This window comes from Dipodomys ordii, unplaced genomic scaffold (genome assembly GCF_000151885.1).
Source record: "Dipodomys ordii isolate 6190 unplaced genomic scaffold, Dord_2.0 Scaffold109, whole genome shotgun sequence".
Taxonomy (NCBI): domain Eukaryota; kingdom Metazoa; phylum Chordata; class Mammalia; order Rodentia; family Heteromyidae; genus Dipodomys; species Dipodomys ordii.
In genome coordinates, this window is record NW_012267325.1 from 3,594,731 (window position 1) to 3,622,603 (window position 27,873).

Below are 27,873 nucleotides of genomic sequence, written 5' to 3' on the forward strand. Positions count from 1 at the left end.
CATTATCCTGCCCATGTAATTGTAAGCCCTCTGTACAGTATGTTCACAAATAAAATTAAATTAAATTTTAAAAAAAGACTAGATTTCAGGCTTTAATTTGAATGGTCCTCATTATTAATCATTTTGACCATATTAATCATTCCTACCTCTCTCTTATTTTTTTTTCTGGGTCTGGGGCTTGAACTCTGGGCCTGGGTGCTGTCTCTGAGCTTCTTTTGCTCAGAGCTAGCACTCTACCACTTGAGCCATAGCATGACTTCTGGCTTTTTCTGTTCATATGGTACTGAGGAATTGAACCCAGGGTTTTATGCATGGTAGGCACTCTACCACTAAGCCACATTCCTAGCCCTCCCCCTCCCTCATATATATATATATGTTAACCTCTTTCATAGTAAGAGTTTGTTCAAGACTTTGCACAATGCCGGGTGCCAGTGGCTCACGCCTGTAATCCTAGCTACTCAGGAGCCTGAGATCTGAGGATTACAGTTCAAAGCCAGCCCAGGCAGGAAAGTCGGTGAAACTTTTATCTCCAATTAACTACCAGAAAACCAGAAGTGGCTCTGTGGCTCTAGTGGTAGAGTGCTAGCCTTGAGCTGAAGAGCTGAGGGACAGCGCCCAGGCCGAGATGAAGACCCACCACCAAAAAAAAAGTTGGAACAATTTTGATTTTTTGATACTGACTTGTAGATATTCCTTTAAATATTCTAGAAACAAGTTATCTTTCAAACACATGTATTACAAATGTTTTCTTTTTATACATGCTTTGCTTTTTCATCTTTTTCTTAGAAAAGTACTTTTAAATTTTGATGCATTTGATTTTTCAATTCTTTGATGATTCTTGCTTTCGGTTCTCTAATGAATCTCTGTTGTCCTCAAGATACCAAAGTACTTTCTACTAGAAAATGTAATTTGCGCTCCCAGTATTCTAAAAAAAACCTTTACCCATCTAAAGAGCAGTAAAGTATTTCCCACTTTAACCTTTGCAATTAGCTATGGTCCACTTCCAGTGGTTGGGGTTATCTAGAAGTTGAGGTTCTTGTTTTGTTTCTGCCTGATACCCAGATAGATATACAACTGTTGAAAAGCATATGTTATTTGCTTATTATCATCTGTATTGTAATTAATTTTGAAAGAACTAAATTGTTAATATAGAGAGGGATAGACCTATTTCTTGTCTCCTATTTCAGATACCAGCAAACTTCTCTAAAAGACCAGACAATAAATATTTGGGGCTTCGCAGGGTATATAATCCCTGCCCTACCTACTCAACTGTTTTATATCCACACACAAGCAGCTATTGATAAAACCTAAACGAGTGATAGTGGCTATGTTCTAAGAAAACTAACACGTGCTAAGATCAAAATCTCACCTAAATTTCATACATTGTGATAGTTTTCCAGCCACTTAAAATTGTAAAAAAAAAAAAACATCATGTCAAGCATGGTGATACAAAATTGTGATCCTAGCACTTGAGGGGCTGAATCAGGAGGATTAAGATTTCAAAGCCAGCTTGAGCTATTCAGTAAGACACTATTTCAGCCAAAACAAAACAACATGTAAGAATTACGTTATTAACTCTCAGTATCAAGGTTATGCATACATTTTGTTCAATTTGTTCCTATAAGTTTTGTTATTGTAATTTTCTAGTTATTCATTAATACAAATACTCCTGGTTTTTCTAGATGTTGACATGATATCCTGAAATTTTGCTAAACTCATTTATTTCAGAAATTGTCTGACTTTTGTTTTTCAGAATTTTCTGCATACAAGATCACAATGTCTACAGCTTTGCTTCTTGTAATACTTCCCCACCTTGATTATTTCTTCTTATTCTATATGACAGAACTCAAGTATAATATTGAAGACACAAAAATATACATCAATGTCTTGTTTCTGACCTTGTAAGAAACATATCCAGTCTATTAGTATAAAATATTTCATCGATAAGTTGTTTTGGGCAGCCCTTTACCAGGTTTAAGAAAGTTTTCTTCTGATTCTAGTATTCTGGATCAGTTTCATGAATGAGGGCTGGCTTATCAAATGCTTTTCCTGCATCTAATAAGATAGTCATATAGTTAAATCCCTTCAATCTGTTAATAAATATTTTGATTACAATACAAAGCCAATCTTGCTTTCCTAGAATTTCACACAAACATAATGTATTATATTATTTAAATTTTTGCTTTATATAATTCACTAATATTTTTTCAAAATTTTATATCTGATCATGAGGGGTACCAATCTTAAATTCAACCTTCCTCATTTTTGCTTTGGCAATAACATGTTCAAATTCTCTTCTTTAGCTTATCAGTGTTTTTTTAAATATATTTTATTGTAGCCCGCTGCTATGGGTTTATGCTTATTTCTCCTAAATGAAAAACATTCCTTGGGCTGGGAAGGTGGCTCAGTGGTAGAGAACTTGCCTTGCATGCATAAGGCCCTCAGCACCACATAAGCAGAAAAAAAAGCTGGAAGTGGCACTGCGGCTCAAGTGGTGGAATGCTAGCCTTGCACTGAAGAGCTGAGGGAGAGCGCCCAGGCCCAGAGTTCAGGCCCCACGACCAGACCCCCCCCCCAAAAAAAATTCCTAACTTAACAAAGCAACTCTCTATAAACATTTAGGGGGAAAAAACCAGGCCCTAGTGCCTCATGCCTCTAATCGTAGCTACAAAGGAGACTAAGATCTGAGGATCACAGTTCAAAGCCAGCCCAGGCAGGAAAGTCTGTGAAACTTGTATCTCCAACAAACTACTCAGAAAAAGCCAGAAGTGACACTGTGGCTCAGGTGGTAGAGAACTGGCACAAAGGGACAGTGCCAAGGCCTAGATTTCAAGCCCCAGAACTAGCTTTAAAAAAATAGAAATAAAATATGAAAATATCATTTTCAGTTTTACATCTATCCTATAAAGTGACAACCACATAAAGAAGGACCATATTTAAGTTCTTACCTGCATTCTATGTGTAAAGCATATGACAAAAAAAGAAAAGAATATATTCCCCAAACCAAGAGATCCAGTACACATTGTTAAGAAAGGATTTTCCATATTCCATACATACACAGTTTTTCTCCCTTATTTCAAATTTACATACTCAACCATAGATTGTTCATTGCTAAAAATGCTTCCACACTGAGTATCTTCACAGCATTTTACACTATTGTAATTATTCTTAGACTGATAAGAAAAAATTTGTCATCCAAAAAAAGGCAAAATTATGTATGAATTTTTTTTTGAGGGAAATACTGGTGATTGAACTCAGGGTCTCATGTTTGCTAAGCAGGTGCTCTATCACTTGAGACACATCTCCAGTCCTTTTTTGCCTTAGTTATTTTTGAGAAAGAGCCTTACTTTATGCCCAGGTTCCCATTTGTGGCTTCCTCATATCACTCTGGATGTCAGGAGTACACTCAATGTCAGCCAAACACTGAGTGAAATGGAGTCTCTCAAACATTTTGTGTTTGTGTGCTGGTCTTGGAACTTGAACTCAAGAGTATGGGGCACTTTCCCTGAGTTTTTGTGCTCAAGGCTAGTGCACTTTGAGCCATAACTCCACTTCTGACTTTTTGGTGGTTAAATGGAGATAAAAGCCTCCTAGACTTTCCTGCCCGGCATGGCTTCAAACCTCAGATCTCAGCCTCCTAAATACACAGAATTATAGGTGTAAGCCACCAGAACCCAAGTGAGTCTCCCAAACTTTTATGCCTGACTGCCTTAGAATTGCAATCCTCAGATCTCTATCTCCCAAGTGGCCAGGATAATAGGCTCAAGCCACAACTATTAAAACAAGTTCTTGCTTTTATCCCTTCATATTTATTTCATTTATACAGTAGATTTTAATATTGTATGCTAGGCTAACTTTTTCTTATTATTTCTAGGTTGAATTATAAGGAACTGAAATATTTACAGGCCAAGGAATCTCAAATGGCTTAACTTCTTTATTTTTAAGGAAGCCACTGACCTTGGAACAGCAACCAAAAATGCACTTAGGCAGTCTGTACGTTTTATCAATACAAAAGCACCATCTGGTGGCAGAAACCAAAACTAGAGGTTTACATCTATTTATATGCTGCTGACGCAAATATATTCAATGTTTCTCAAATATTCTGATATGTTCTTTTTAAAGGAATTATAAACATGAAGAGCCCTTCTACTGAACCAACATCACAATATTTAGAAATCTATCATCCTACATCAACTTTGAGATACAAGTTGAAAATACTTAATTCAAAAGTCTAGAACTTGAAATGCTCCTAAATCTGAAACAATCTGAGCACTGATATGATACCACAAGTCTGATGGCTCGCAAACGTAGTAGCTTTATATACAGACTTAAAAGTGTTATATACAGACTTATGGAATTGAAACTCTTCTGTACAACATTAAAAATAAAATTGAAAGCTGCATGCCAGTGACTCATGCCTGTAAACCTAGGTACTCAGCAAGCTGAGATCTGTGGGATCATGGTTCAAACCCAGCCTAGGCAGAAAAGTCCCTGTGAAAGACTTATCTCCAATTAACCACTTAAAAGCCAGAAGTGGTATTATGGCTCAAAGTAACAGAGCACTAGCCTTGAGCACAAAAAATCAGAGACAGAACCCAGGCCCAGAGTTCAAACCCCATGACCTACAAATAAATAAGTAAATAAATAAATAAATGTGGAAGTTAAGTGAATGTAGAGTCTCACAGACTTTGTATTGGAATGATTTTAAACTGCCGTCCTCAGATCTCAGCATTCTGAGTAGCTAGGATTATAGGCATGAGCCACTGGAGCCTCTTTTTATACTGATTATGTCAGATATAGTAATAGAAATCTGATTAACACAAGCACAAAATGCCCACCAGTCTTAACTTCATACCTTATAATATGAAGTTTTTAACTTTTTACAGTGATATCAGGACTTGAACTCGGTACCTTGCACTCTCAACTTTCTTACTTATCTCTAATGTCCTACCACTTGAACCATGGCCATGGCCCCAATCTCACATTTTGATGATTAACTAGAGAAAGAGTCTGTCAGACTTCTCTGCCAGTGCTAGCTCTGAACCCTAATTGTCCAGGTCTTAGCTTACTAAGTAGCTAAGAATTACAGTCATGAGCAACAAGCTCCCCGCTTGAATTTTTAAATTCTATTTTATAACATATCTGTTAGTAAACAGTGCCTCAAAAGAGAAAGGATAGAACTAAAGATATTCATTGTCAATCATCTTGGGTATAAACGAAGAATCTAGGTTGTAGTGACAGTTTGCCCAGGGATTAAAAAAAAAAATTTCTTGAGCTAGGAACGTGGCCTAGTGATAGAGTGCTTGCCTATCATGCATAAAGCCCAGAGTTTGATTCCTCAGTACCACACACACAGAAAAAGCCAGAAATGGTGCTGTGGCTCAAGTGGTAGCAAAAGAAGCTTGAGGGCAGTGCCCAGGCCCTGAGTTCAAGCCTCAGGGCTGGCAAAAAAAAAATCTCCATCCATCATAAAATAGAAGGGGGAAAAAAATCAGTTTTCTTTAGACATTGAATGAATTTAAATACAGAAACTTCATTAGCAAAGAACAAAAATAAAAAACAACATGGAAAATATCAAATTACTATTTAATACGACTTTAAGTAAATAAGAAGAGGACCTTTTCAAATAAAAAAAATCCCTGTAAATAACATGTTCTTAAACTCTCATTCCCTTCCTTAAGTAGCTACTGACTAATCTGGAGTCTGACAAGGAAGAGACAGTCTCTTCTGGTCTTTGGCTCAAATTTCCTGTAAGACATTTGAATGTTGTCATCTTCAAATTAAAGTTATGTGTAAAATCTAATTTTAACAGGCTACTAAGTAATGGTTAGGTCAGCCCTTTTGTGAGTGGAGAGAGCTTTTAAGCTGAAACACTATCATGGTAACTTAGTAGTTATATCCCTATTTTCTTTTTATTCTTTTTGTTACCTGATCTTGGAACTAGAAATTGACAACCAACATCAATATTTTTAGCAGAAAAATCTAGAAAAGCCTATTAAATAACATGACCCTAGTCACCTCCCCTGATTTTATGTAGCAACTCTTCTCTTTCACTCTATTCCAGACACAGAGGCTTCCTGGTTATGACATGCACTTGCCAGGCACACTCCTACATCAGAGGCTAATCATTTGCTTTCTTGTCCTGGGAACCTTCTTCCCATCAACACTTACATACTGTTTTCTCCTTCTCCTCTAGATCTTTTTCAGGTATGACCTTCTCAGGGACTAATTAACCTCTTACTGACAACTGCCTACTCTACTACAGCAAAGCCCCCACTAGGACAAGCATACCTTTTGCTTTTTTAATACTTCTTTTGAAAAAAAATAAATCCACAAGTCAAAGTTCTATCAAAATTTAAGTAAAGGATCATAGATACCAAAATATAAGAAATATTAAAATGATAACTTTATTAATCTATTTACAATAGTACATTGGTAATAAAATGTTACAAAGTAGACCGTAGGCTGGGAATTCCTTGGTTGGTAATTATACATATCTATTATGGTAAAGTGGGCAAGTAGCTTTATTTACATTGGGTAGCCTAAGATTAAAAATAACAATACATTAGACAAAAAGAGAAAGAAAATAAAGCAAGTGAAAGAAAAGTATTACATCTCCCTACCTCTTAAGCAGTGTAGACACTGAGCTGAGAGCTAGAGTAAAATGATATTGGATACTCCATAGGTAGAAGCAGAGATACTACAAAAGAAATGAATGGAGTGATGCACAGGGAAGCCAAGAGAAGCTGAGGGCTTAAGCCAAGGGAAGACTGCAACACCTGCAGATTTCAACATGTACTTGACGAAGGGACACTGCCACTAAGAGGCGCTTAAGGACAATCTAGGGCAATCACAGCAGAGGAAGAGAGGGTCATTCCCTTAATTCTTTCACACACAGAACAAAGAGAGAGTAGAAGAAAATTAAGATATTATACAACTTTTTCTTAGCAGTCCCGAGCAAGAACATCCAAAGAAACTATTTACAGCTTAAATAACACAACCTTAAATGAATGTGATTTTACATTTTGTTTTGCTTTCCCTTTTTGGTAGTACTGGGGATTAAACTCAGTACCCTCTCTACCATTTGAGCCATGCCTCAGTCCTTTTTGCTTTAGTTTTGTTTTTACATAGGGTCTCACACTTTTTCCTGGACTTGCCTACTTCCAAGAGCTGAGAATGTGGGTATGAGCATTATACATAATTCAGATTCTGAGACAGGATCTTGCTAACTTTTTGGGTATGATCATCCTAGCTCTATCTCCCAAGTAGCTAGAATTACAAGAGTGAGGTACCATGCCTGGCCCCCAATTTTTAACACAGGAAAATTACAACAATTAACATAGACTGACTATCTTTAACAGATAAGCATTTGAAAATGTACCAAGCAATGTTATAAAAAGAAAATTAAAACAGACAAAAGGGTAAAGAAGTAAACATTTAAAGAAACTTACACTTCACTAGTAGTCAGTAACATTGACTTTTTAGTTATTCCTCAACTATGCAATGACATTTTTTTTGCTCAGATTTATCAAAATATAAACAACATTCTCACGTACCATATGATACTAGAACAAACGTTAATTTAATTGGGCATCACACCGTTTTTTTTTTCACTCTAATACTCCATTTATAATAATTTACCTTCAGGAAATAAAGTGGTAAGAGCAAAGATTTCTACATAAACATTGTTACAGGAGGGGAAATAAAGGGTGCTAAGGAGAGAGGTGAATATTAGAAGTACTATACACACACACACACACACACACACACACAGGAAAACAGCATAAAAGCCACTAAAAACTCTTTTTAAAAGAAAGAAAAGGAAAAAAAGGATTAAAAAACTAATATAGAAGTAGTAAATTAAGTCAATGTGTACTCTATACATATATGTATTATCACCAGAAAACCCTTTTGTACAATTTATGCTCATAAAAAGACTGTTACTGCTGTACTATTTATTATAGCTTCCCAGGGGGAAGGCAACCTAGATGATCAAAAAATAGGCATATGTAATTATGAAATATACCTTGACCATAAGAAGCATTTTATTGTCAACTGAAATACTTCATAAAGATTAAAGACATAAGGGGCTGGGAAGTTGGCTCAGTGGTGAAGCGCTTGCCTTGCATGCCTGAGGCCCTGGGTTCAATTCCTCAGCACCACATAAGCAAAAAGAAAAAAGCCGGAAGTGGCGCTGTGGCTCAAGTGGTAGAGCGCTATTCTTGAGCTGAAGAGCTGAGGGACAGCGCCCAGGCCCAGAGTTCAGGCCCCACGACCGGACTCAAAAAAAAAAAAGATTAAAGACATAAAAAATGGTTACTAGATTACATGAAGAGAGGGCATTATATGCATACATAGGATGAATACATTAAAATGTATCCATGCAAAGTACTATTATTCAGCAATAAAAAGGACAAAATGTAGATGTAAGCAACACATAAATTCAAAAGGACAAATAAAACAAAATTAGGCAACTTAGTAAGCACAAGGTCCTGAGTTTAAATCCAAGAACCATGACAAAAAAAAAAGCTAGACACAGTAAATGCTTTGAGTCAACTTCTATGAAGTTCGATAGGCAAAAACAATCTATGTTGATAGAACAGAGGTACTTCTTGGAGGAAGCTGTGTCAAATGCACAGAGGTCTGAGGTGATAGGAACTTTCAGTAGTTGGATCTGAGTGGTCATCACATAAAAGCCACTAAAGCCAAGCACTGGTGGCTCATACCTATAATCCTAGCTATTCAGGGGGCTGAGATCTGAGAATTGCAGTTTGAAGCCAGCCCGGGCAGAAAAGTCTGTGGGACTCTTATCTCCAATAAACTACTCAAAAAAAGCCAGAAATGGCACTGTGGCTCACGTGGTAAAGCACTAACCTTGAGCACAAAGAAGCTCAGGGACAGTGCCCAGGCCCTGAGTTCAAGTCCCACAACCAACAATAGCCAAAAAAAGCTACTAAAATAAAGCATAAACACACATAATACATAAAGTCATCAAAACATACATTTAAGATTTGTGTATTAATGTATATACATCATATCTTAATAGATTACTATAGAAACTATATATAAAGAACAACTTTAATTATGTTAAATATATTTGTATACAAAGATAAAGTATATCAAAGTATTAAAGGTAACTAATGCTTGGATTGTAAGTTATTTATTTTCTTTACTTTTCTGAATTTTCCAGTTTCTAAAATGAGTTTTACATAACTCATATGACTGAGGGAGATGCCTAAATTTTATCTTAACAACTATGTAATACTTATAACTATCATAAAGTCATTAAATGTGCATGTGCAAAAGGACTTAAATTCTTTCTCCTAACAATGTATTTCCTAGAAACTATAAACACTCAGGCTCATTACTATATTCAAACAAATCAAGAAAAACACTGAACGCTGATTAGTAAAGGAATGAGAAAGTCATCACTATCGAATTCTGGGCTGACTAAAAGTTTGTCCTCCCTTCAACAAATACAGGGCTCTGATGAATCCATAAAAACTAGTGATTCTGATTATCTACATACCATGCAAAATGCCCAAGGAGAGCTGGGTTTATAATGAAAATGGTCTTTGAGTTTTAGAAACTTTACAATATGTACAAATAATAAATAAGAACAAAACCAAAGAAGACATACAAACCTCTGATTGTACATGCCCCGAAAGTTGTAATTAGCTCTATAATTTGGGAATGGCTTTGGATCTAATGGCCTGTAGATGGCAGGCTCTCCCCTTTTCATAGCAAGCCCATTCAGTTCCACAGTTGGAGTAATACTACCTGTTTAAAGAAATATTAAAGGCACACAAGTGAAATATTTCCACAGCAAATCACACAAACTCTACTTACTACATTTAATTATCATGAAAGAAGGTGAGAGTAGATGGCCCCTCTGACTGGTTTTCTTATGTATTATATATAGTGAAATAATTAGAAAATCAGTTTTAATGAAATCCCTTGGATACTTTTGCAACATTCTTGGTAAATTAATAAACAAAACTTCAGCCGTAGTCATACTCTTCAAAACAAAGTAAACACAAAATTCTTACATTGTCATAGGCATTATTTTAAAAGTACTGAACGTACCTATTACTTACCCCAGAAAGCTCACATGTATTTAATCACTAAGAATATCACTTGTGAATACTTTATACTTCGGCATTTAAGCAACTAAAAACTGTCAATGAATACAAGGTTGTAAGTAATTTTTCAATTTAGGAAAAAACTTTTGTTGAGTTTTATTTAATAACCAACAAGACAAAGTAAATGTAAGTGATACTGAATATGATACTTCAGAAATTGAAGAGTTATCTTTCCCACACAACACAAAGAGGTACACAAAAACAGTGTTATAAAATCAGACTGGAAACAACCTAAGAACCACCACACGGCACCACTTATGAACAATACACACCTCACTTTTGCTTTTTCTCTTCTTTTTTCTTTATCTTTTGTTGTTGTTGTTTGTTTCTAGTGTTGATACTAGGGCTTGAACTCAGGACCTGAGAGATGTCCCTGACCTTTGTTGCTCAAGTCTAGCACTAACCACTTGAGTTACAGCTCTACTTTCCACTTTTAGGCTAAGAATCTCATGGTCTTTCCAGCCCAAGCTTCTAATTGTGATCCTCTTATCTCAGCCTCCTAAGTAGCTAGGATTACAGGTGTGAGCCCCTGGAGCCTCTTTTTACACTGGCTCCAGTACTGCTCTTTTTTCTTTTTCTTCTTTTTTTTTTTTAGCATAACAATATCCTTGGAGGTGATACCATGAAGAACAGGATGTACTATTAAATGAAAATCAACAAAGCACCAAATAGTGTGTAGTTTACAGTCTTTTTTTTTATCTAAGAAAGTGAAAATAGAAATGTGTACGTTTGTTTTGTAAAGAATAAAAACCAAACTAAAAAAGGGGAAGCACATAGAGAGAGAGAGAGCACAGAGAAGAGGACATTCTCTCAATGTGTACTTGCACAAATTTTGAAGTTTTTTTATTACTGTAAAAATATTTCCATTAAAATCTGGGGGAAAAAAATCCCTAAAGTCCTAAAGGTTCTAAGTCAGACTAGACAAGAAAGTTCATGAGACTCTTATATCCACTTAACCATCAAAAAGCTGGAAGAAGAGCTGTGACTTAAATAGATGAGTGCCAGTCTTGAGCAAATAAGCTAAAGGACAGCATACAGGCCCTTTTGGTAACTTATAAACAGAATTTTTATATGACTTTAAACAAAATAAAATACTCACAATGAAATTTACCCTAACAGAAAAAGACAAAACAAAGTCTCAAACTGTTTTCTATAATCATATTGCCAGTAACATGATTTTTAACTAGTAATGTGCTTTCATTTAACAAAATTAAATCAAACTGGAGACAACAAAAAAAAAACTCTAAAAAGAAAACAATACAGTTAAGCTAACAGTAAATCAAACTTGTGGCCTTAATTGTACAAATAGTACTGTCTTTTTTCAAATGTCTTGAAAAGAAAGTAACATACTCATATGGCCTATAGAAAAGGAAAGTTAAGGACTAGGAAGGTGGCTCAGTGGTAGAGCACTTTGCCTTGCATGCTTGAGGCCCTGGGTTCAATTCCTCAGCACCACGTAAGCACAAAGAAAAAAGCCGGAAGTGGTATGTGGCTCCAGTGGTAGAGCGCTAGCCTTGAGCTGAAGAGCTGAGGGACAGCACCCAGGCCCAGAGTTCAGGCTCCACGACCAGACCCAAAAAAGAAAAGAAAAGAAAAAGAAACGTAAAGAAATTATAAAGTATTTTTCAATAATGATATTAGTAATATTGGAATTTATAAAATAGATTTAAAATTGTTTATGTTAGAAAGTAGCATGAGAGATGGAAATATAAAAGCAAATACATTAAGTAAAACAATGTAGTCTCAGATTTTAGTTAAAAACATCAATATGAATTCATGATGTATTTTCTCCTTAATCCAGGCTATTCAGGAGGCTAAGATCTGAGGATCACAGTTCAAAGCCAAGCCAGACAGTAAAATCTCTAAAACTATTATCTCCAATTAACTACACACATACACACCACACTCTCTCTCTCACTCTCTCTCTCTCTCTCTCTCTCTCTCTCTCTCTCTCTCTCTCTCCAAGAGGATCTGTGGCTCAAGTGGTAGAATACTAGCCTTGAGCAAAAATAAAATGTTCAGGGATAGCACCCAAGCCCTGAGTTCAAGCCTCAGCACTGGCACAAAAAGAAAGTAGGGGAGGAGAATAGGGGGATGTTGGGAATTTAACTTAGTAGAACACTTGCCTATTACTTAGCAAATGCAATGTCTTGAGTTTGGTCCTCAGCTCTGCAAATAAATAAATAAATAGTAGGGTTTTTCCTAGCTCTGTCCCCTTAAAGGCCATTAGCAATGAAGACAACCAGCATCCTATCTGAATTAAAACTATCAATCCGTAATTTAAAACAAAACAAAACAAGAAATATATTCTTCGGAGAAGCTACTGAGTCCAGAACTACATATAATATTGATAAAGGGAGGAAAACACACACACGTATCTGTTCTGAAAAAAATAACTGTATCACAGCAAGCGGATAAGGAAGGAAAATTTATCTATTAACTCTAGCTTATATGTGCAGAAGTAATAACCCCCAAAATGACCAGTTCACTAGTCCTGAAAAACTAATAGATATTTAGGGCAAAGAGTATTAGCAGACAGAAAAAGCAATTACCCAGATATTGTGGGGAAACTTCATAATGAATGAACTAGGCCAACAATACCAAAATCTATTGATCAACAAAACACAAAGTAAGAAACCACAAGAAAGTGTGTTCTGATATGATACAAGAAGCAAACAAAACTACTTATAAGACATTCTGGCCAAAGACATCAATCCTAAACATATATAACCTCCCATCTACAGGAATATAGGGGGCAAATAAGATGTTTAAAATCAGTTATGTGTAATCAGCAAAACAAAAATGTAGAAAATTCTGTACCAGTAAATGACCTGGTTTCTTTAACAAATAATCTATATGGAAAAAAAGGGCTGGGATGTTGGCTCAGTGGTAGAACGCTTGCCTTGCATGCATGAGGCCCTGGGTTTGATTCCTCAGCACCACATAAGCAGGAAAAAAAAAAGGCCAGAAGCGGCGCTGTGGCTCATGTGGTAGAGCGCTAGCCTTGAGCTGAAGAGCTGAGGGACAACACCCAGGCCCAGAGTTCAGGCCCCATGACAGGACCAAAAAAAAAAAAAAAATTAAGATGGAAGATTCTATATCTTAAAGGATAGCAAAGAGATATTAGAGATCAAATACAATATGCAGATCCTGTTCCTATCTTGATTAAAATAAGCCAACTATGAAAAAAAAGTCAATAAGGAAAATCAGAACTCTGGACATTTTTAACACCAAAGAACTACTGTTCTTTATGGTTGGGCATGATGGCTCAAAGGCTAAGGCAGGAGGATTTCAAGTTGCAGGCTGCCTGGACAACATAGAGAATTGCAGGCCAGTCTAAGTCATATAAGAGATCCCTCTCTCAAACCTCCCCACACACACACACAAAATACACATTTCAGTAAGGAGACAGATTGGCAGCCATGTGTTGGTAACTGTTGAAATTAGTAATAGGTACAGAAGACAATCACTATCTCATTCTCTTTAATTCTATAAATTAAAAAAATATAAAACTGGATCAGGCTATTTGAAGTTCCAAAACAGTTTGTAAATAACACAATATAAATTTCTATTCTTATAAATCATACTGAATATGAAACTCTGACATTAAGAAAAATTTAATATAAATTCTACACAATGTCATTTTCGGTTGGATTCTGGAGGGGAAGGGGCAGGAAGGAATGGAGGTTGTGCTAGTACTAGGGCTTGAATTCGGGGCCTAGACACAGTCCCTGAGCTTTTTTACTGAAAGCTGGTGCTCTATCACTTAAGCCACAAGCTCCACTTTCAGAATTTTGGTTTTGATTTAAGAGGCTTTCCTGCCTGGCCTGGTTTTGATCCTCAGATCTCAGCCTCCTGAATAGGTAGATTTACAGGTGTGAGCTAACATCACTAGGCTATTATATTTCAATAGAATTATGCCTTACGAACCTATCTTTAAGATTCCACATTCATTACATATAAAGTAGGGTCCACTTATTGAAACAGGAAAATCAGAGCTGGCACAAATGCACACTTGGGATTTAGGTCATAAGCAACCCATCAAGAATCAAAAAACTACTGTCTTATTTCTAAAGAAGTAATACAAAACCATTAAAGAGTTTAAGAAATGAAATTAAGGTTAAGAAAAAAGAGGGGGGGAAAGAGAAAAGATTAACAGATTGAACAGTAAATTCAATTAGTCCAAATCCCTAATTTACTACATGCACTTATGGCAAAGGAAGAGAAAGGCAGAAATAAAGGGCTTCTCTTTTCTTTCTTCCTTCCTCTCTTTCCCTTTACTCTTCTCACTCTTACAGTATTTTACAGAGGGATAAAATGTACAAACACAAAGCATTAGGCTCAACAAATTACATGAGAAGATTCAGATGACCACCATTCAGATCAAGAGCATTTCCATTCTCCACAAAGTTCCTTCAGCTTTTATCCAATAAACATCTGCCTCCCCAGGCTGACCCACTTTGACTTTTGTCATTGTAGATTTGCTAGCTCATACTTATCTAAATAAGGATGCTTTTCTGTTTTGCTACTTTCACTCAATTATTCTGTTTATTATTATTCTCTCTTTAATCCCTAAATAATATTTCACTAAATGAAATACCAAAAGTTGTTCTACTAATCATAGAACATTTGATATATTCCCAGTTTGGAGCTATTAAGTAGAAGTTTACTTTGAACACTTCTGAATAAGTCTGTTGGTTGATATATGTTCAGTTTTCATGGACATTGGCTTAACAATGGAAGTTCTGAGTCATAGAGTAGTTTTATGTCCAACTGAAAACTGCCCATTTTCCAAAGACTTTAATGCCAAATAATAGTCTATTCCTTTAAAAGTTTACACTTTAAATTTCATGATGATTTTAGTTTAATTATTAACACATTCGTTATAATCTAAGATCTGTGTCACTTTGAGTTGAGTTTCCCTGAGTTGCCCAGGCTGGGCTCAAACTTCTGACTCAAGCAATCATTTCTTCCTTCCTTTCTTTCTTCTTTCCTTGCTTTCTTTCTCTGTCTATCTCCTAAATTCATACATTTATTCTTCATTTACTTATTTAGATATATGGTCCTAGAAGTAGAGCTGTGGCTCAAGTGGACATGGTCTTGTTACACAGCCCACACTGGCTTCAAACTCATTTTGTAAAACCTGATGGCATAGAACTCAGCCTGCTGAGTGCTGAATTACAGGCATGTGCCACTATGCCAGCAAAATTTATACAACTATTTTGCAATAAATATTCAAATAGCATAAAATTCAGTGGGAAAAAAAGGGTGAAAGTTGTCATTATTTAAGTAAAGCAGTAAGAATCTAGTAATGTCTGACAATCACCAGTGTGAATAAAAGCAAAAGAAAATCCACAGCGTAGTAGATGTGAACACACTATACTGCCACCCTTATCAAGATCCAGAGGTTAAACTAATAAAACCATTGTATTCAGATTATTTTAAATCGTATAAAATTACTCACTGGAAAGCAAAACTATAGCACATTTCTTGACAGTAATATAAGAAAAAGTAGAAGAGAAGAAAGCACAAAGCACACTGAAAGGCTTCATCTCTCATAGCAACATCATTCCATCCCCATCATACAAAAAGTAGAGTGCCCATCACTACCATGTGCACACCTCCATTACCTACACAGGAATTTTCCACAGAACACATCCACAGAACCACTTGAAGCTAAGAATCACCTCCAAGGAAGGCTAAGCACTTCATTTTCAACGTATGAGAGGTCAACCCAGGAGTAAAAAGACAATTATCAACCAGGGTCCTGCAGTGTTATAAACTATAAAGCTGATGCTGTAAAGAGATCAATTTTCCTTGGTTCTCATAATTTTTTTGGGGGGGGTCCAGTCATGGGGCACTGTCCCTCAGCTCTTCAGCTCAAGGCTAGTGCTCTACCACTTGAGCCACAGTACCACTTCCGGCTTTTTTCTTTGTGCTTATGTGGTGCTGAAGGAATCAAACCCATGGCCTCATGCATGCAAGGCAAGCGCTCTACCACTGAGCCACCTTCCCAGCCCCGGTTCTCATAATTTTTAATTGACAAAAAGTCTTATGGGAATGATATGGGATTCTGACATGGTTCTTAGACATACTAAAGGAAAATTCTACAGTCATAAGGCTAAATAATTAGATGTATACTTATACAAAACTATTTTAGATTTCCACATATGACAAGTGAAGGAAATGTCACAACTAGTTTTCAAGGAGCATTTGTAGGAGGTTAGAAAGCACATGAACACAACAGTCACACAATAAATATTTGCTGAAAAATGAACTGATGAACAGGACAACCAGGCTACCAAGGAGAGACCACTATGTGGCTGAGCCAAAGAAAATACAAGCTGACCTAAGAACAACTTATTATTCCAGAAAAAAGTGACCAAGGAATGATGAGGCAATATCAAGACAAAGTTGTCAGCTCAGAGGAGCCATACCCACGGAGAAACCTGGGATACTTTTAACCAAAATAATGAGAAGCCAGGTGCATTAATGCATGCCTATAGTCCTAGCTCCCTCAATGGGGGATCACTTCAACCCAGAAGTTCATGCCAGCCTGAACAAAATGCTGAGACTTGTCTAGTTTAAAAACAAAACAAAACAGGGGCTGGGAAGGTGACTCAGTGGTAGAGCGCTTGCCTTGCATGCTCAAGGGCCTGGGTTCGATTCCTCAGCACCACATAAGCAAAAAGAAAAAAGCCGGAAGTGGCGCTGTGGCTCAAGTGGTAGAGCGCTAGCCTTGAGCTGAAGAGCTGAGGGACAGTGCCCAGGCCCAGAGTTCAGGCCCCACGACTGGACCCAAAAAAAAAAAAAGGGCAGGGAAGGTGGCTTAGTGGTAGAGTGCTTGCCTAGCATGCATGAAGACCTGGGTTCAATTCCTCAGTACCACATAAAACAGAAAAAGCCAGAAGTGACGTTGTGGCAAGTAGTAGAGTGCTAGCCTTGAGCAAAAGAAGCTAAGGGACAGAGCCCAGGCCCTGAGTTCAAGCCCCAGGACTGGCAAAAAAAAAATAAATAAATAAATGAAATAAAGTAAAATAAAAACCACAACAGCTGTTCTTGTGTTTTTCACAATTGTCGGGATCATGAAAGGTAAGACTGAAGAACTGTTCCAGGCTGAAGTGGAACGAAGAAAAATGGTAAGCATGTTAACCATACAAGCTTGATTAGACCCTAGACCTACAAATGGTATTACTGGGATAATCAGTAACATCTGAACAGTCTACTAAGACCAGTAATTTCAATCAAGTTAACTTCCTGATGGAAGAATGTCAGTGCACTTAGAAAATACTTGAAGTACTAAAGGCTAATGGAACATCACATCCATAAACTTTCTGTTTAGAAATGCTAATGTGGTATTTGAGTGAATAGTACATTGGAGCTTTATGTACTATCTCTACAAATTTTCTATAAATCTGAAATTATTGCCACAGTTAAAAAGTAACAGGAATGAGAAAGAAAAATAGGCTATGATATAATCATAATTAACTGTCAAGATCATCCATGCTGACTCTTCCCATAGTCGGGACTTGATACCTGCTAGAACAGACTCCTAGATACTGAGTCTGCTTTACAGCAAATGTGGCTCTCTTAGTATAGACCTATCAGGTTAACTGCATGGCCATACATTTAAAAAGAAGAGAAATTGAAAATTCTGGTATCACATATAGCACTTGATTTCCTCAATTAGAAAAATAATAAAGCTTCTAAAAATAATGTGGTTATCTTCAAAACCTTTATGGGATAAGATTTCTTAAACAGTATACAAAAAAAGCACTAGCCAAAAGACTATTAATATTCTTTAAAGAATTTCAATATATGCTATTAGAAGTATGAAAAAATTCTATAATACAAATACAACAAGGTTATGATTCCAATATATATAAAAACTCACAAGTCAATTTTAAAAAAACAAACAGAAAATAAATTTTAAAAGACAATGCATTTTTCTTATATGTGTACCAGTACTAAGGCAGGACTTAGTACTTAGGACTTAGTACTCCCTCAGCATTTTTAGCTCAACCTCCATTTCCTCAGATTAATAGCTAAAAATTGGAGAGCTGAAAATACCTAGGGTTAACAAGAATGTAGAGAGTTCTTATACACTGCTGGGAAATAAGTTGACAGTGTGTGATATTATGTATTAGAACAAAACACATGCATAACTTATGATGAAAGACATCCAATCATGGTTTTATTCCCAACAGAAATGTATACAAGAATGCTTGTAGTAGCATAATTTTAAATAGCTCCAAACTGGAAATAATCTGAGTATCAAGAGTAGAATGAAAAAAAAAAAAAAAAAGAGTGGAATGAATGAAAGGGAATTTATCCTAAGTAAATTACGTTAACATATGTGAGGGAATACTATATATAAAAGTATTTGTAATATATAATGTATAATATATATTATATATAATAAATGCATATTATATAATATATATTATATATTACATAAATAATATATAAAATACTATGCTTTAAACAAAATGCAGATGAATCACCTACATATAATAACAGAAAAAGCAAGCTATCCTCAAGAGGCTAGTGTATGATTCCAACAAGCATACACAACTCTCTGACAGAAACCTGAATGGCAGTGTAATGGAGGGGAGTAAATATGAGGTATGAAATAGGAAAGAGGTGAATACAGGGTGAATATGAGGAATGTGGCCCAAATGGAGGAGGGTGAATATGAGGTATGTAGATGAAATGTCATAATAAAACATATTTAAAAAATAAATCAGAAGAATGGTTTCTTTTGCAGTTATTTAACCACTCAAAAAAGACATAAGGGGGACTGGGAAGGTGGCTCAGTGGTAGAGCGCTTGCCTTGCATGCATGAGGCCCTGGGTTTGATTCCTCAGCACCACATAAGCCAAAAAAAAAGAAAGAAAAGAAAAAGAAAAAAGCTGGAAGTGGCACTGTGGCTCAAGTGGTAGGTTGCTAACCTTGAGTTGAAGAGCTGAGGGACAGAGCTCAGGCCCAGGGTTCAGGCCCCATGAATGGACCCAAAAAAAAAAAAAAAAAAAGACATAAGGGAGACTTCTGAAGCACTGATAAAACCTATCATAAAGCCTTTCAGTGCAAACCTCATCAATTCCACAACTGTAATATGTTACATTTGCCTGTATGCAATATACTTTTTTTAAAGTGCCCAAAATAATTTCTTTTTTCAGTTTACAATATTCAATAATGAAAAAACACATCTTCTCTGGCCTTTTGGCCTCTCCTTGCTCTGACTCTTGCTAGAGTATTTCCTTTGTGATCCTCTGCTAGAGGGCCTGACCCAGAGCTTAGGTCACAGCTGCTGCTGCTGTACGTTATCAGCCTTGGAGAGCTCACTCTGTTCCATTCCATGTACCACAGTCCCAACCCCTTGCAGAGTGGGGAGAACATACTACTCAATATAAGGGCGTTTCAGCTTTTCCTCTCTTCACTCACCAACTATGGCAATGATTTCCTAGCTGATCATCTTGTTTTTAATTATCTTCTGCCATCCATTCAAGTGTCAAACTGAACGCCCTAAAATGTTCTTTTAAGCCCACTGTCCATTTGCTTATAAATATTAATTGTCCCAAATTACAGAGGAGAAAAAATAAACAATCTTATACCCCTGGCATTTAAGACCATCACAATGCACTCTCTCTTTTCAGTCTCTAGTCTTATTTTTGACTAGTCACTTGCCTATTGTAATTAAAAACCATCTATGACTTTTTTTAACCAAACCCACTGTCCAGATTCTCACTCCAGTGCCTTTTTTCATCATAGTATTCCTTTAATCTGGAATACATTTTCCTCTCCTATTTACATGGCTACTATTCAAAGTCTATATGTACCTTCAGTTAATGTTTATTATTACCTATTATTTTCACAGCTGTTATTATCCACTTGGCACTTAATGTTTACCACAAAATTATGCATTTTTATATAAAACTATAAGGATCCTCCTAGAAAAGAATAAAATTTTGGACCTCATAGATGTGTAAAACTAAGTAAGTAAGCAATTCACCAATTTTCAAAACTGAATATCAACCATTTCAAAAAGCAATATTTAATAAGATGCCTCGAGGTTAACTTTATAATTTTGTAATAAAATAAAATAATGAGCTAAGTGTCAATGGCTCACACCTGTAATCCTAGCTACTCAGAAGCCTGAGATCTAAGGATTGCAGTTCAAAGCCGGCCCAGGCAGGAAGGCCTGTGAAACTCTTATCTTCAGTAAACTACTACAAAGCCAGAAACAGAGCTGTGGTTCAAGTGGTAGGGCACTAACCTTGAGCAAAAAAAAACAGAGTCAGCACCCAGGTCCTGTGTTCAAATCCCAAAACCAGCAGGAAAAAAAAAGAATGCCTTATTTTTTAAAATACTAAAAAAGAGGTGTTGATCATTTCTATCTTTACCTTAAAAGGCTCACATTATTTATGCTTTGTGTCCACTTGTATTTTTCCCAACATTTAAAAATTAATAATGCACTTTTGTAATACCCATTAAAGCAAATTTTAAAAATAATTTCAATTACCTGCTTTATTTTCTTACTCCTTCAGCTTATTCACCTGTCTTGTATTGTATATGTATACACTGTTAGTATTTATGGCTGCGTGGCTGGCCTGCTATACATATGAAACATACAGACATCATACACTCCTTACTACACAAAAGAAGGCAACAAGTCAATGACATACCTGGGTTATTATTAACATTACTTTTAGGTGGTTTCTGAACTGGTTTAGGAAGATTCGATTCAGTCAAAGCTTTATTAGCAACAGCTTGTTGGGCCTTCTTTATGCTGCTCCCTTCGGATTCCCATGTCTGCTCCCCAAGGCTCAGCTGCACTGAAAACATCTTAGAAAAACACAGACAAACAAAACAAAATTATTTTTTGAGGAAATAGAATAGGTGGTCTGAGAAAAACAAACACTTCATAGAATCAAAATCTTAGCAGAAGTGATATTAGACTACTTGTAACAAATACCTGGTTTTTTTTTTTTTTGGTCAGTCATTGGGCTTGAACTCTGACCCTGGGTGCTATCCCTGAGCTCTTCAGTTTAAGGCAAGCACTCTACCACTTCAGTCACTGCGCCACTTCCAGTTTTCTGGTAGTCAATTGGTGATAAGAATCTCACAGAGTTTCCTGCCCAGGCTGGCATTGAAAAACATGATTCTCAGATCTCAGGTTCCTGAATAGCTAGAATTACAGGTATGAGCCACCAGTGCCCGGCCACAACCAATATCTTATTCCAGTTCAGGCATCAGTGGCTAGTGCTGGTAATCCTAGCTGCTCTAAAGTCTGAGACTTCAAGGATTGAGGTTCAAAGCCAGCTAGGCAGAAAAGCTTGAGAGACTATCTCTAATTAACTCAGACAAATGCCAGATTGGAGGTGTGGCTCAAATAGTAGGTCACCAGCAGTGTGCAAAATCTGAGCACGAGCACAAGGTCCTGGGTTCAAGTCTCAGTACTGGCACTGAGCAAATACACAAGGTTCTGAGTCGAAGCCCAAGTACTGGCACAAAAGAAAAAATCTTATTCTACCTAGCAAAATAATTTTAAGACATTGTAACCAATTGTTTGATCTTACACAAAGGCTTAATAGCTCCAAGTGTACATTTGAGTAGAACAAATCAAGAAGAAATTTCTTCCCTAAATAGAACCACATTGTTAATGTCATTCAAATAATCTTCAAGGAAATAGGATAAGTACAAAGAATAAGATAACTGTAAGAAAAACTAAAATGACCTGTCACAATAATACATTTATAGAATCTAATGCCTTAAAACTTATGCATAGCAAAATGGAGTCAACAAATCTGGCATTCGTATTAAACACCAAGAAAATCCCCACAACAAACATTTAAACAGTCAGTAGATTCTGCCCATTTTAACCTCATGAATATTTCTCAACTCTTCCTCTTTTTCCTGACGACAATATTACACTGGAATCAGCTTTTCATAAAACTCTACCTTGAATATAATAATCTCCCAAATGATTGTTGCGTATCTTTCTCAAAGTCAAACCCAACTGTGTTACCCTAACCAAATATTACCATTTTAGCAGAAAAACTTCTGCCTGCCCATTTTTACTCCATTTATGCCCTTCCCTTACATATCCCACATTTCATACACACTGTATTTCCATATGAGTCCCAAAGTCAACTTTTAACCAATAAAATTCAGTTTACAGAATACACACAATAGATTTTACTATACGTACTGCATGTTACTTCTTAATGTTAGCATAAAGTATTTATTAATTACAAAAAATATATCTTTGTAGAGAGATGATCAGGTAGAAAGAAATTAACCAAGTGATTAAAGTTAGCATGTGCCTCCAGATATGATACAATGAGAACAAATCAGTAATTCTGTACTATTATTGGTCAACAATGTTTCACCTGAACCTAGTCATGGAAAAATAGTCAAATCTACACTATGTATAAACAACTAACCTAGACTCTCAAAATGTCAATGTCATGAAAGAAAAATAAAAATGCAAATTTCAGACTAGAGGACATTACAGAAACACGAGCCCGGCTCCGGTGGCTCATGCCTGTAATCCTAGCTACTCAGGAGGCTGAGATCTAAGAATTGCAATTCATAGCCGGCCCGGGCAGGAAAAGTCCATGAGACTCTTCAATAAATCACCAGAAAACCATAAGTGGCACTGTGGCCCAAGTGGTAGAACGCTTGCCTTGAGCTGAAGAGCTGAGGGACAGCGCTCAGGCCCAGAGTTCAAGCCCCATGACTGACAAAAAAAAAAAGAAAGAAAGAAACACAAAAATATGATAAAATATGATTAATAAAAAAATGCAAATGAGATCTGGTGAAATCAGACTATGAGCTGTATGATTGGGTTGGCTTTTTTGTTTTGGTTTGGTTTTTTGGTCATGGGTCTTGAACTCTGGACCTAGGCTCTGTCCCTGAGTTCTTCAGCTCAAGGCTAATGCTCTACCAACTTGAGCCACAGCGCCACTTCCAGTCTTCTGGTGGTTAATTGGAGATAAAAAGTCTCACAGATGTTCGTGGGCCAGCTTTGAATTGCGATCCTCAGATCTCAGCCTCCGGAGTAGCTAGGATTACAGGCATGAGCCACCAGTGTCTGGCTACTATGTACAATTTATTTGTAACCCTCAAAGTTTGTGGGCTACAATTTAATTCCTAATCCAACAGTGTTAGAAGATAAGACCTCTAAGAGAGACTTAAGTCACAAGGAGTCTGTTCTCATGAAAAGATTGTCATTATCACAGAAGTGGGCTTTACAGAGAGACTGGGTTTGTTACCAAAGCAAGGTTAGTCCTCCCGTGCCCTTTTGCACTCTCTGGCCTATATAGCTCCCACTATGCAGTGATGGCTAGCACTAGATGCAGTTTTCTCCCTCTCAAGACTTCCTAGCCTCCAGAACATATTTTTCTTTACAATTCACTCAGGCTCTGGCTTGCTGTTACAAAACAGCAAACAGACTAGGACATCTAGTAAACATTAGTCCTTCGCTAACAGTTAACACAAGTTATACAGAAAATTGTCTTTAAACATAAAAGACTAATATAAGTACTTATTGAGTGAATGCCACGAGAGTTGAAACTAACTTTCAAATTGCATAAGGACTAAATTAAGATCTATCTATAGGGTCAAGAAATAAAAAGTAAACCGGATACCAGTGGCTCATGTCTGTAATCCTAGCTACTCAGAAGGCTGAGATATGGGGATCAAGGGTCAAAGCCAGCCCAGGCAGGAAAAGCTGTGAAACTCTTATCTCCAATAAACCACCAGAAAACCAGAAGTGGCGCTGTGGCTCAAGTTGTAGAGCACTAGCATAGAGCTGAACAGCTGAGGGACAGCGCCCAGGCCCAGAGTTCAAGCCCAATCACCAACCAAACAAGAAAAAGAAAAGAAAAGGCATTATGACAGAAATATTAATGATTAGTGAATCTGAAAGACACACAAGTGCTACTGTACTGCTGTTTTCTGCAAGTTTTCAGTTATTCAAAAATGTGGGATGGGCTGGGAAGGTGGCTCAGTGGTAGAGCGCTTGCCTTGCATGCATGAGGCCCTGGGTTCGATTCCTCAGCACCACATAAGCAAAAAGAAAAAAGCCGGAAATGGTGCTGTGGCTCATGTGGTAGAGCGCTAGCCTTGAGCTGAAGAGCTGAGGGACAGTGCCCAGGCCCAGAGTTCAGGTCCCACGACCGGACTCAAAAAAACAAACAAACAAAAAATGTGGGAAAATAATTATTAATGAAATTACTTAGAAATTATTTTCTCCTATTTTGATTTACTTTAAAATTTTCCTTGGGATGTAGCTCAGTAGTAGCAATTGCCTAGCTGTACAAAGGCTGAGTTCAACCACCAGCACCTTTCAATCTATATCTGACCTTATACCTGAATTTAATGTGACATTTAAATGACTAGCCCCTTAATTTTTTAAAAATTTGGCATTTAACAAAGAACTCTTCCACAAATAAATGTTTTACATTATAATCTAAACAATGCCTAAAAGAAGCCTAGGGCCACTGGCTCAGACCTGTAACCCTAGCTTCTTCAACTGCAGAGATCAGGAGGCAAAAGGTTTCAAGACCTCATCTCAACCAATAGTTGGTCTGGATGGTCCACATCTGTTATCCTAGTGACAAAGGAGGTTGGGATCAAGAGTGTTACAGTTCCAGACCAACTGGAGCAAAAGTTCACAAGACCCCATCTCAATAGGACACACCTGTCATCTTAACTATGATAAGAAGTATAAGTAGAAGAATTACAGGCCAGGGGCTGGGAAGGTGGCTCAGTGGTAGAGTGCTGGCCTTGCATGCATGAGGCCCTGGGTTCAATTCCTCAGCACCACATAAGCAAAAAGCCGGAAGTGGCGCTGTGGCTTAAGTGGTAGAGCACTAGCCTTGAGCTGAAGAGCTGAGGGACAGTGCCCAGGCCCAGAGTTCAGGCCCCACAACCGGACCCAAAAAAAAAGGATTACAGGCCAGCTGGCAAAAAGTGAGACCCTATCTTTAAAACAAGTGGAATATCAGGGCACTGGTGGCTCATTTCTGGAATCCTAGCTATTTGGCAGGCTGAGATCTGAGGATCGCCATTTGAAGACAGCCCAGGTAAGAAAGTCTCTTATCTCCAAATAACCAGCAAAAAGATGGAAGTGGAACTGTGGCTCAAGAGGTAATTGCTAGGGGCTGGGAAGGTAGCTCAATGGTTGAGCACTTGCCTTGCATGCATGAGGCCCTGGGTTCGATTCCTCAGCACCACAAAAGCAGAAAAAGCTGGAAGTGGTGCTGGGGCTCAAGTGGTAGAGCCTTGAGCTGAAGAGCTGAGGGACAGACCCAGTCCCAGAGTTCAGGCACCATGACCGACAAAAAAAAAAAAAGAGGTAAGTGCTAGACTTGAGCAAAAAAGTTAAGGGACAGTGCCCAGGCCCTGAGTTCAAGCCCCAGAGCCAGCACAAAAAGAAAATAACCACCACAGTAAAAAAAGACTTGCGGTGTGGCCCAAGCAGTAAAAAACCTGTCTAGAAAGCACTAAGGTCTGAGCTCAAACCCCAGTTCTTCCAGAGAGACAGAGAAAGAGAGACAGAAAGAGAGACGGAGACAGAGATGGAGACAGAAAGAAAGAGAGGTCTATGTGAATATTAGACTTGAGAATCCCAGTAGCCTCCAGAAAGCATATTAAAATTATGCTTTATGTCTGAAACTGTCATCTTCTAAACAATACACTGGGTATTTCCACAAACTCAAAAGGAATAAGGTCAAGAGAATATCATCTCCTTGCCGAGACCAGTGGCTCACACCTGTAATCCTAGCTACTCAGGAAGCTGAGATATGAGGATTGTGGTTCAAAACCAGCCTGGGCAGGAAAGTTATCTTATCTCCAATTAACCACCAGAAAATAGGATGTGGTCCTGTGGCTCAAAGTGGCAGAGTGCCAGACTTGAGTGAAAAAGTTCAGGGACAGTGCACCTAAACCACCCCCCCAAAAAAAAAAATCATCTCCTCGCCAGGCGCTGGTGGCTCACACCTGTAATCCTAGCTACTCAGGAGGCTGAGATCTGAGGATTGCGGTTCAAAGCCAGCCCGGGCAGGAAAGTCCGTAAGACTCTTATCTCCAATAAAGCACTCGCAAACCGGAAGTGGCACTTGCCTTGAGCTGAAGAGCACAAGGACAGCGCCTAAGCCCAGAGTTCAAGTCCCATGACCAACCAAAAAAAAAAAAAATCACCTCCTCAATTCCATCACCCCACCATTCCTATTTCATAATGTTTTGTCCTAACAGTACTAATTTAAAACCCATTGGAGTTTTCTTTTTCTATTGCTTTCAGATATTTATAAAATCTTTAAGGTCGGTGGCTATCCATCAAGATTATAGAACTAAGACTTTGGTAACCACACACAACCAAAAATATAGTCTATTTTAAACTGAATATTTGTGCCCTTACAATATTTCATATGTTGACATTCTAACCCTCAATATGATATTATTTAGGAGAAGGGACCTGTGGAAGATAATTAGGCTTAGTTAAAGACATCATCCTTTTATGGTGTCTCCATAATAAGATTAATTCTATAAGAAGAGAAAGAGGGCTGTGTATGGAGGTACACACCTACAATCCCAGCTACTAAGCGGTAGAGATAGGAGGATTCTGGTTCAGTACAAGCAAAGGTTAGGCTGATCCTCTCATAAATAAGTCAAGAACTAGAGTCATGGATCAAGCAGTAGAGTATCTCAAAAGGGTAAGACCCTGAGTTCAAATCCTCGTACTTAGAAAATAAAAAGCTGGCTATGGTAAATCACACCTGTAAACCACAGCTAGGCAGGAGGAGGCAGTGGCAGGAGGATTACTGGTCAAGGCTGATACCAGGCAGCTTGATTTTTTTTTTTTGGCATGAGGTTTGAACTCAGGACACCTAGGCACTGTCACTGAGCTTTTTCACTCAAGGCTTGCATTCTACCAATTTGAGCCACAAGCGCCACTTCAGCTTTCTAGTAGTTAACTGGAGATATGAGTCTCACGGACTTTCCTTCCTAGGCTGGCTTCAAACCACAATCCTCAGATCTCAGCCTCCTGAGCAGCTAGGATTATAGGCAGGAGCCACCGGCACCCGGCTAAGGCAGCAACAGGATCTTAGTAATGTCTAGGAAAAAAAAATGTCTATAAAACCCACTGTACTCCACTTTCATCACAACAAATCGTTTCATTCTTTAAAGCCTTGTCGATGAGGAATTAGGGGAAGAGAGAAGCAACAAAGACCACAGAAACAGAAGACAGAGAAAGACAGAAAGAAATACTTCAGAGCTGGGAAGGTGGCTCAGTGGTAGAGCGCTTGCCTTGCATGCATTAGGCCCTGGGTTTGACTCCTCAGCACCATACAAGCAAAACGAAAAAAAGCCGGAAGTGGCGCTGTGGTTCAAGTGGTAGAGCGCTAGCCTTGAGCTGAAGAGCTGAGGGACAGCGCCCAGGCCCAGAGTTCAGGCCCCACAACAGGACTCAAAAAATAAAAAAAAAGAAGAAATAGTTCATTAGCCCCTCCAAACATTTCAGTAAATCTATAAAGAATCAAGGCAGAGAGTTCAAGTGAACAGTCCTAAGCCAGAGAATCACACCAAGTGTGCCATCACAGGACAGAGAGTTAGACAAGAGAGGGAAAGCCAAGGCAAGGAGACACAACTGAGCGTTTGCCAGCAGCCTCTGTGGCGGCGGCAGGGTCGCAGCGGCGACCCCAGGGCACCCAAACCTGAGCCA

The 27,873-nt window shown here is 37.7% G+C and overlaps 1 protein-coding gene across 3 annotated transcripts in view; it reads right to left on the minus strand.

Moving 5' to 3' along the window:
* The window catches only part of Stau2 (staufen double-stranded RNA binding protein 2), a 310,719-nt gene that overhangs the window by 214,863 nt on the left and 67,983 nt on the right, over positions 1–27,873 (minus strand). For all 3 annotated transcript variants that reach the window (XM_013028448.1, XM_013028445.1, XM_013028447.1), the window contains 2 exons: positions 20,828–20,987; positions 9,645–9,780 (listed from right to left, as the gene is read on the minus strand). In XM_013028448.1, coding sequence (XP_012883902.1) covers positions 9,645–9,780; positions 20,828–20,987 — 296 coding nt within the window. The remainder of the gene's footprint in view (positions 1–9,644; positions 9,781–20,827; positions 20,988–27,873) is intronic.